Below are 11,563 nucleotides of genomic sequence, written 5' to 3' on the forward strand. Positions count from 1 at the left end.
ATAAATTAAGTACCAGTGAAACATTGGGGTCAATGCAAATGACTTACCCCATCCCCAAAATTCCAGGCTTGTACCTTTAGTAGAAAGGATTATTATTATCATTATTATTCAGTAGTCTTATTTTTATCATACTTTCACTGCACTACCAAGCACAGTTATGTGTGCCTTGAGTATGTGCTGTGGTTTGATGTGACACTCTTATTTTTACTGTATTGAAAGTGTTTTATGTAGGATGTGTGCAGTGCCTAGTAATACTATTTTCTGTTTGTTAAATATACCTTTTAGTCCTGATGTTTTTGTTATGTATTTGTCTGAATATTTTTTTATCATACCTAATGTGCCTATTATGATAGGAATTGTTTCTGTTTTTAGACTCCACATTTGAGTTACCTCTATTTCCAGATCTTTGTATTTTGAAAGTTTCTCCATTTCTTTTAAGGAAACGTTGTCATCTGCTGGTATTGATACATTGATTAGAAAGCATTTTTTTAAATCATTACCTCCGCCAAGGCAGAGGTATTGTTTGCAGTCGTGTTTGTTTGTCTGTGGACAAGATATCTCAAGAACCACTCGATGGATTCAGATGAAGCTTCAGGGATGTTTGGCCTCGTGGCTGGTATGAACTGATTAGATTTTGGGATCAATCTGGTACCGGACAACGATTCTGGATTATTTTTCCTTTTTTTTTTTTTTTTTTGCTTAATTTTTGAGAGCAGTCGGGTTCATTTTTAGTATTCTTGTTTGTGAGAGCAGTTGAATTTATTTCAGATATTCTCATTGTAAAAATCATCTCTGACTAATCGCTGAGAGGATGTTGGTGTTGTCTTGGCAGAGGTTTGTGCTTTCTGAGCACTCTTGTTGTTATTGTTATTTAACATTTGATAGTTTCAGGCAAGTTTCTACTGCATCACCTGCTATACCTCCATGTTGCTGAGGTGTGCACAGCATTGCATGTTCTTTTTTGTTGTTGGGGGAGTGCAAACACTTCTCAGTATTGTATTGCGTCAGTTTTTGTTATGGGGTTTGGTTGCAGTCTTTTGTTGTGTTGTATGTGTGTAATGCGAGTTGTCTTCTGTTGGATAATCAGCCTGTTGGTAGTTGTTAATTTTATTGGATATTTGCTATGTAGAGTGTGTCTTGTGTTAGTAGATTGTTTTGTTTGAGTTGTATTATTGAATTGATAGTATCTTGTGTAGGATGTGGGCTGTTCCTTGCAGGGTTATGTTTTGGATAGTGCATAGTGTTGAGGATTCAGGTATAGCTTCTACATTTTTGTGTGTATGTTTTTTTTATCATGCCCAATACTCCAATTATTACTGGTATTGCTTTTACCTTCATGCTCCACATACTTCAATTTCGAGGTCTTTGTACTTTGACAGTTTCTCCACTTCTTTTTGGGCAATATTTTGGCCAGAAGGGACTGCACTGTCTATCAGTTAGCATGTGGTCCCCCCCCCCCCCCCCGCAAACCCTTGATTTTTATGTCTGGGAAATTAGCTTTTATTTCCTTATCATTATCATCATTATTATTGAGTGAGAGAGCAGTGCATGCTACCAAAGTTACACTGGGGTACAAATATATAAAAGCCCAATATGCCCATCATAAGGGTACACGAGTTACATGCATCAGAACCATATGTGTACGACATGGTCTCATATCAACATATACAACTCATGACCTTGTAAATGGGGCCCAGTTAAAATTAAAATTTTCTTCAGATTGAGTAGCCCATCCTGCTTAAATGGTTGCTGAATAAAGATTTAAGGATAAGGAAACACCTGTGTTTCCTGAGATGAATTATTTAAACCTCAAAGAATTCTTCTCAACACATGGCTATGATCCTCCCCCACTACTCCTGTTTGTGATCAGTGATGCACATGTCATCATCAGCCATATTATTATTATTATTATTATTATTATTAAGGTGGTGAGCCGGGAGAATTGTTAGCACATTGGACAAAATGCTTAGTGGCATTTCATCAGCCTTGACGTTCTGAGTTCAAATTCCACTAAGGTCGACTTTGCGTTTCATCCTTTCGGGATCAATAAAATGAGCACCAGTTTCACACTGGGGTCGGTGTAATCAACTAGGACCCCCTCCCTAATCCAGGCCTTGTATCATTGTTTTATTACTATTATTAAATCAGCGAGCTGGCAGAATTAACACGCCGGATGAAATGCTTGGTGGTATTTCAACCATCGCTACTTTCTGAGTTCGAATTCCGCCAAGGTCAGCTTTACCTCTCATCTTTTCGGGGTCAATAAAATAAGTACCAGTTGAACACTGGGGTTGATGTAATCGACTCATCTCCTCCCCCTGAAGTGCTACCCTTGTGGCAAATTTGAAACCATTATTATTATTATTATTATTATTATTATTATTATTATCATCATAATTACAACTACTACCATCATCCTCCTCCTTGTATCCTTTAAAATGTTTTCATCATAAAGTTATGAGGAACTGATTCATTGTGATGAGTAAGATATTTAATTGAAGTTTTTTTTTTAATGTCCTTATTTAATACTTCTTGTTTTTACAGTATGCCATCTACGTTGAACAAATATGGAAGTTTAAGATGTTTAGATTAAATGGTTGTTACAATAAAAATTTTACTGGGCCAAATCTTCACTTAGAACTTTCGTGTATTTATAGAACAAGTTTAAACCTGTATTAACATTTTCAGGATATTTATATAAATCCTTCTGATCTTAGATATTGTTCTATATACGCGAATACATGCGGAATAATATATGACATTTACTAAATCTATTTTTAGTTAGCATATCTGTGGCACCCTTAAATGGCATATAAAGCATTTTCCTACTAGATTCTTATCTAAACAAATAGATTCATACTCTAATAGCTTCTTTTTCCAGTCTAACATTTTCAACAGACCTCTTTTTCACCTTCCCTCTCCCTTCTAATAAATAATTTATATTGAGAGATTTATTTTTCTAAATTTATGTCTGTTTGGCAAGTTATATTAACAGCTGTATCGTATTTCCTCAGTATAAGATACAAAATATGATTGATTTTTTTTTTTTAAATGATAATATTGTTGCTATCTCATTTTTATTATGGGCATATGATTTTATGATTCAGGTTTTAAAACATGCTGTCATCATCATCATCATCATCATCATCCTTTAATGTCTATTTTCCATGCCAGCATGGGTTGGACAGTTTGACCAGAGCTGCACCAGGCTCCAGTCTGATTTGGTTTGGTTTCCACAGCTGGATGCCCTTCCTAACACCAACCACTTTACAGTGTGTGCTGGGTGTTTTCAACATGACACCAGCACAAGTATTCTTACATAGCACTAGTGCAGGTGCTTTTTTTTTTTTTACATGGCACTGTCTCAGGGCCTCATTAGAAGAAAGTGGTGATTTTACTGAGAGATATTTAGCTGGTTACTTGTGTTAGTTAATACAAGATGTTACATAGACATGTGTACTTAGAAGAAGAAAAAAAAGAAGAAAATGGGCTTGCTTATAGCTTAGATTTGAAGATATTGTTGCCATGAATAATAGCTAAAGCTGTAGATTTTGGCATTTCAAATTCATCAATTAAAATGTTGTTTATTCTCATTTTCATTTTTCATACCAATTAAGATACATATTTTATACAGCTGTTTTTTGTTTTTTTTTCTAATGAGGTTGACTGCACTTCAAAAGTATTTGTGACAGTCAACTAATTTCACGATACAATATATTGGAATATTTCAATTTGTTTAATGTTTAGATATTATCTTGTATTTTTATCTTTTAATCTGTCCTTAATTGATGATCAACTTCTAGTTATGTAAACTTAAAAAAGTAATCTGTGGTAAACATTAAATCTCAATTTCATCTTCTGTTTTGTGATCTCTTACTTGAAAAGTGATTTTAGGATATAGTGCTTTAAACTCTATGGTTTGGTTTGTATTTTATTCACAAAAGTTGGTGCTGCAGTGTAGCCATAGCAAGTATTGTTGAGATCAGTACGAAATTACTGAGATTTGATGAAAACTTGCACCTTACTAACTGTTCCTATATCTTAAATTACCTCTTTCAGCCTTGATATAGCAAAATGCTTTCAACTAATGACTGCAATACTTGTATTGATATTTAAAAAAATTTATTCCTTCATTTTACTTTTTCCGTTATCATTGTAAAACGTACGTTCTCATGCTGCCAAAGCTTGGATGGTTTAACAGGAACTGTCAAACTAGAGGGCTGTGCTGAGCTCCAATATCTGCTTTGGCATGATTTCTATAGCAGGATGGATGTCCTTCTTGATGCTAACCTATTTACAGAGTGACTTGGGTGCTTTTTAGATGGCACTATCTCTAATGAGGTCACTTCAAGTAACTTGCAAGCCAAGACAAGAGTGCTCAACTGAGTGGGGGTATGGCATTGAGGGGGTGACTTTGTGCCAGGTGTCGAGAGGTTAAAGTATGGCAGAGAGACAGGAACAGTTACCTTGCTGTAGAGGAGATACATGAGATTCTGCCCTTCAAGAACAGCATAAAATAAATAAATGTAAATAATCTTTGGAAGTTAACTTCTTGAGGTGATGTTTGGCTTAAATGAAGATTAATAAATTTAAATTTTGAAAAAAAAAATCTCAAAAAGCTTAAATTCCTTAAAAATTGCTATTGATTATTACAGCTGAAAAAGCAGCAAACTGGCAGAATCATTAGCATGTTGAGGAAAATACTTAGTATTTCTTCTGGCTCTTTATGTTCAAATTCTGCTGAGAGCAATTTTACCTTTCACCCTCTCAGGGTCACTAAATGAAGTACCAGTTGAACACGGGTCTACATCATCAACGACCTCCTACCTGCAAAACCCTCAGGCCTTGTTCCTATAGTAGACAGGATTATTACTGCTGAAAATAATCAATTTGATTATTTATTGATTCAAAAGTTACATGTTTAAATTCCATTTGAAATATTTGTTGTTCCTGTAGGCTAAGAAACATTAGTTGACTCAATTGCTACTAACTAGTCTAACATAAGAATTGAATAGCTAACACCAGGAACACCAAAATTGCTTGGAATTTTTCCTAGGTGAAATATGCTTGCTCAAAGTTTCAAAGGTTAAAAATGTTTCATTTTTGAGATAGCAGTTAAATGTAGCTCTAAATTTAATGAAATCCTCAAATTTGGTTCAGCCTCCTACTTTGAGTACCCATACATCAGAACCATACATAGGAGCTGAAATTTTCAAAATCAATTAGGTACAGTGACTACTTTATTTAGATGAAATTTCAGGCAACTTGAAAAATACCACTTTTCGAGTTTGGTTCACAATGAGCTGGAATGCCACAGCAACAGATTTGGAAGGAGTATACACAGGATCACATCAATGCCAGCCCTAGTAATGGAATGATGTTTTTTTTTTTTATCAACCCTGGTAAGATTAGAACTTAGAATGTAGAAGGATGTCACTAAATTCCTATTGTGTGGCATTTCAGCCATCACTATTATGCTATCACTATTCTAAAATATCCATATTCATATATGCTGGCAGTAACAGCTGGTTTGTTTATAAATTCATTGAAAAAAAGAGAAAAAATATAAAATCTTGTTACTTAACATTTCCTGTATTCTAATTGAGCAATCTGTTCTCGTTTATTTTTCTAAAATACTTGTCCTATATTTGTTTCTGTTAATCATAGTTTTAAAATAAAACAGTTTTGTGACTCCTTTCATGTTATCATCATCATTTTAATGTTTAAATTTCCATGTTTGCATGAGTTGGATGGAGTTTATTGTAGCATCTTCTATGGCCAGATGCCCTTCTTGTCACCAACTCATTCTTGTTTCCAAGCAAGGTAATATTTCCCCATGGTCAGACATGCTTTTGCAGAATACTGGAAATGAATGACCTTCATTTACATCAATAACATGATGTCAAGACTAGGAGAGAGAGAGGTGGGGCATGCACGTATGTGATGGCCTTCTTTCAGTTTCTGTCTACCAAATCCACTGACAAGACTTTGGTCGGCCTGAGGCTATGGTAGACGATACTTGCCCAAGTAGGACTGAACCCAGATCTGTGTGGTAGGGAAGCAAACTTTCTACCACACAGCCACATACATAGAAATATACTCAACCACACACACACACACATCACATCATATCAACTTTACTGTCCCAATTGGAAATCCTATCCTTCTTTATACATACTTCTTACAGATATCGACCTATAGACAATGATATATGGATGCATTTGAGTGGGAGGGTCCTTGAACATCACGAGTGAATGCTTACCTTCCTCCTCTAAACTATTAACACATAAAATATTGTTTAGATGCAGGTCAACTTTGATTAAGCAAACCTATGATTACGGCTGTTACCAAATCAAGTTTTATTTAAGCAGTATATCTGGTATTAAGTATATCAATATAACCTCTTTTTATGACAGTTGAGGGATATTTGACTTTTATTTCTAGCAGGCAACATAAGAGATTCTATAGTATAAATATTTTATAGGGGTGTGTGTATGAATTCTTATTTTTCTGTCTTGCAAGGTACTTGGTGACCCTGTCAGTGCAGGTGTCACTTAAAGCATCCAGTCCACACTGTAAAGTGGTTGGCATTTGGAAGGGCATCCAGCTGTTAAAAATCCTGCCAAAACAGTTACAGAAGTCTGGTGCCAAACCATTCCAGCCATGCCAGCATGGAAGGCGGACGTTAAATGATGATGATGGTGATGATGATGATATATATATGTGTGTATATATATATATATATATATATATATATATATATATATATATAATGCATACACACACGCACACATACAGAGAGTGAGTGAGTGTGTTTGTTCCTTCCTTCCTTCCTTTCTTTCTCCTTCGAGAATATTGGGAGCACCTGTTGGCAAGGAGAATAAAAATGAGTACCTTCTGATATAACTGAAGTCAATCCAGAAGGTACTCTATTACGATTGAAGATGATCTTCAGTCCAATCCACGAACCTGCAGACTTACCTACAATATCTGACTGGTGTTTATTTTGTGGATGTAGTGGATGAATTTTCTATGAGAAGACATAACTTGCTCTTGTTAGCTATGTCCATCTAGGACAAATGTATCATTCCTTTTTGATGGTGTGTGCATGTCACCCCAAGACATTTGGCATTATGTCGTGCTTGAGAAGAAGACCCACCAAACTGAGCAAAATTGCTGTTGTGGTAGATACTGGCGTCATGCAAATGGCACCCATGCCAGTGGCACATAAAAGCACCCATTACACTCTTGGAGTGGTTGGCGTTAAGAAGGGCATCCAGCTGTAGAAAACCACATCAAATCAGACCGGAGCCTGGCGCAGCCTTCCAGCATGCCAACCCAGTGAAACCATCCAACCCATGCCAGCATGGACAACAGATGTTTGATGATGATGATGATGATGATAGCTTGCTTTATTCTTTCATCCACTCTCTGAACTTCTGTTTTAGTCACCGTCCCAAAAGATGTATTTTTAGTACAATAACTGGTATGAATAGTTACATTCACACCTCTCTGTCTCTTATCTTATCCTTTCACTTACTTTCTATCACTCACTCTCTCTGTCTCTTACTATTTCACCCAATCTCACTATCTTTATGTTACTTAGTGTATCTTAGGACACTTATATATGTGTGCACTGACATGTCTGTCTGCATATAAGTCTGTTTGTGTATATGTAACCACATGTATACACATATCTGCTTAAGTTTGTGTGGTTCATATAGGAGTAAAGGTGTATACACATATGTATGTATGTGTGCCTACGTCTATCCATGACATCACTTGGTGTTCAGTTCCCCCAACAGTGCCATTTCAGCTAGCCTCAAAATTAATTCCAGATATGTGTCAAGAAGTTTGCTTCCTAACCAAGCCACATGATTTCAGGTTCAGCCCCCATGGCACCTTGGGCAAGTGTCTTCTCCTTATAGCCCTTGACTGACCATGCAAGTGAATTTGGGTGTGTGTGTGTGTGTGTGTGTGTGTGTGTGTGTGTGTGTGTGTGTGTGTGTGTGTGTGTGTGTGTGTGTGAGCTGTGTGGTAGGAAGTTTGCTTCCCTACCGCATAGTTCTGGGTTCATTCCCCACTATGCGGCACCTTGGGTAGGTATCTTCTACTATGGCCTTATGTGTGCATGTGTGTGACTTTATGCCATGTTTGTCACCCATTACTGGGGGACAAACACAGAAACAAAGACACACACGGATGCACACATGTTACTGCTTGACAACCAGTGCTGGTATGTTTACTTCCCCATAACTTGGCAGTTTGGCAAAAAAGACTAATAGTACTGGGATCGATTCATTTGACTAAAATTCTTAAAAGCAGTGCCACAGTTCCAACGACTGAAACAAATTTGAAAGATATCATCATCATTTTAACACCTACTTTGCCATGTTTACAAGGGTCAGAGTTTATTGAAGCAGATTTCCTATGGCCAGACATGTTTTTGCAGAATATTAGGAATAAATGACTCATTTACAACAATTACATGATGTCAAGACAAGAAAACACTAACAAACCAACACTTACACATATGAACTTGGAATATAAGGAACTGGAAATGGAAGAAATGCTGCCAAGCATTTTATCTAACTCCATAGAATGATATTTGGGGCTACCTAATAAGGAAGGAAAGCAATCATTCTGCTCTAATTCATAATTGGTTGCTGTGGTTCATAGGCATAATTAAATACATATTAAGGATGCCTACCAAATCATGTTTATTTGTATTTTATTCACTCAAAAACATAGAGGAAAATAGTCAATGTTCATAGAATATGATCTCAAAATTACAAGCTACTGGATAGTTGTTTAATTAGACCAACATCTCTTACTATTGTGCTGTATTTACTGTGGAAATCAGAATTTAATCTGTTGGCTTTCTTTGTTATATTTGTTGTTGTTGTTCCTTGATAAATAGACCTATAATTAAGACCTTCCTAGCTTCTGTTTTTGGATATCTGAGTACATCATATCCAATGTGACTTTTCCTTTTTTTTAAGAATATGGAGATGTGATTTCAGGGCAATTTACTATTGCTTCTAGCAGGTCGGGTAGCTCGGTAGACGCTCTTGGATACTATAGTATAAATATGACATAACACAGCTGCCAATACTAACAAATATTAAACTCTATAGTCCTTCACTGAATGACGTTTTTGCTATTGGGTTACTGTTGAAATATAACCTTCTTTGTCAGCTGCTATCAGAGTGGACTCTGTTCTTCTATATACGCTTATTCTGTAGAAACTCCATTTAATTTTCCTTCTTCCATCATACTATCTTCCTCAAGAGCTTCCTTCTCCAGAGATTGTCCTAAATTTTTTGTTTAATAATCTTTCTGCTTCAGCTCTACATTCCTCTGAAACTTGAGTCCTACTTTATATTTTCCCAATATTAGGAAAAGCTAGAAAAAATGTTTGAATGCTGATGCTTCTACACTGGGGTTTAACTATGATGCTTTTTGTCTTACGGACACTATCTTATAGAGATCATTACACATTTAATTATGACAAAATTGCATTTTCAGCTTCGATGTATTATTAGTTTAAGAGTTTTGTTAATATTTATAATTGTGTTAGCCAATCATTTTATTTTTATTGATTTTCTTTTTTTTTTGTTCTTTCTTTTAACCAGTTGCACATTTTGGCATTCTCTAACCAATGCTAGTGAACCACTTACTGCTCGAACAAGACAAATAGAAGCTAAATCAGATAGTAGCACCGGCACAGACAAAAAGGTAATGAACTACAACTATTTCTAATTATTATAGACATAAGAACCTTAAACCAAGTAGAAAATTTTATGCATGCATAAAACATACATCTGCATGCATGACTACAATGTGTGTTCAGTGTGTATGTGTGTGAGATATATATATATATATATATATATATATATATACATGCACAAGTGGCTGTGTAATAAGTAGCTTGCTTACCAACCAAATGGTTCCGGGTTCAGTCCCACTGTGTGGTACTTTGGGCAAGTGTCTTCTACTATAGCCTTCGGAGTGGATTTGGTAGATGGAAACTGAAAGAAGTCCTTCGTATGTGTGTGTTTTGTACCCCCAACATTGCTTGACAACTGATGCTGGTGTTTTTACATCCCTGTAAATTAGCGGTTTGGCAAAAGAGACCAATAGAAAAAGTACTAGGCTTACAAAGAATAAATCCTGGGGTTGATTTGCTCGACTAAATGAAGTGCTCCATCATAACTGCAGTCAAATGACTGAAGCAAATAAATGAATATATATATATATATGTATACATATATAATACATTATATATGTATATATAATAGATATAGATATATATATATATATATATATATATGTAATACATACTGCGAAGAGAGAGGTTTGGAGATGCCACTATGAAAGGTTGCTCAATAAAGAGAATGAATGGGAGAAAGAGAGTCTGCCGAATGTCAACCCAACAGTGGGACCAGCTATCCGAGTTGACAGTACCATGGTAGATAAAGCTATTAAGAGTATGAAGACAGGGAAAGCCCCCAGCCCATCAGGAATCACTGCAGAGATGCTCAAAATATCTGGCAGTGTCGGCTATAGCCTAGTCACCTGTATAGTTAACCAGGTGATACATGAAGGAGTCATAGCCAATGACTGGTGTAGCAGCACCATAGTCAACTGCTACAAAGGTACAGGTGATGCTTTAGATACAAATAATTACAGAGGTATCAAGTTGTTGGATCAGGTAATGAAGGTCACGGAGAGGGTCATAGCCCAACTAATTAGGCAGAGGGTCAGTTTAGATGAGATGCAGTTTGGGTTTGTGCCAGGGAAAAGCCCCACTGATGCTATATTTCTGGTAAGACAGCTGCAGGAGAAATATCTAGCCAAAGATAAACCTCTGTACCTGGCTTTCGTTGAAATGGAGAAAGCCTTTGACAGAATCCCCCGATCCCTTATATGGTGGTCAATGAAGAAACTAGGGATAGGATGAATGGTTAGTGAGAGCTGTGCAAGCCATGTACAGGGACGCTGTCAATAAGGTGAGGGTTGGCAACAAGTACAGTGAAGAATTCTGGGTAGAGGTAGGGGTCCACCAAGGTTCAGTCCTCAGCCCCCTCCTATTTATCATAGTCCTCCAGGCAATAACAGAGGAATTCAAGACAAGATGCTCCTGGGAGCTCCTCTATGCCGATGACCTTGCTCAAATTGCTGAGTCACTATCAGAACTAGAGAAGTTTCAGGTGTGGAAACAAGGATTAGAATCAAAGGGCCTTAGAGTTAACCTAGCTAAATCCAAAGTTCTAATAAGTAGGAAGGCAGACAAACCACAAATCCTTTCAGGTAGATGGCCCTGCTCGACCTGTAGAAAAGGCTTAGGTAGAAACTCTATAAGATGTACCCAGTGTAAGCTATGGACACATAAGAGGTGCAGCAATACCAAAGGAAAGCTAACTGGGAAGATAGTTTTTGTATGTGGCAGATGCTCAGGAGCAATAAACACTGAAAATGTGCAGAGAACAACTTCTGCCACATTCCAGGGAGAAAAACAGTAAGACGAAGCTGGCAATGATCATGCTCAAATGTTGTTTTT

The 11,563-nt window shown here is 36.6% G+C and overlaps 1 protein-coding gene across 3 annotated transcripts in view; it reads left to right on the top strand.

Moving 5' to 3' along the window:
• LOC106871492 (SUN domain-containing ossification factor) overlaps window positions 1-11,563 on the top strand; it is a 115,235-nt gene that overhangs the window by 58,838 nt on the left and 44,834 nt on the right. For all 3 annotated transcript variants that reach the window (XR_008264964.1, XM_014917973.2, XM_014917974.2), the window contains exon 2: window positions 9,636-9,738. Coding sequence is in view for 2 of the 3 variants with exons in the window: in XM_014917973.2 (XP_014773459.1) it covers window positions 9,636-9,738 (103 nt within the window). In the remaining variant the exon portion in view is untranslated. The remainder of the gene's footprint in view (window positions 1-9,635; window positions 9,739-11,563) is intronic.

Source organism: Octopus bimaculoides, chromosome 1 (assembly GCF_001194135.2).
Source record: "Octopus bimaculoides isolate UCB-OBI-ISO-001 chromosome 1, ASM119413v2, whole genome shotgun sequence".
Taxonomy (NCBI): Eukaryota; Metazoa; Mollusca; class Cephalopoda; order Octopoda; family Octopodidae; genus Octopus; species Octopus bimaculoides.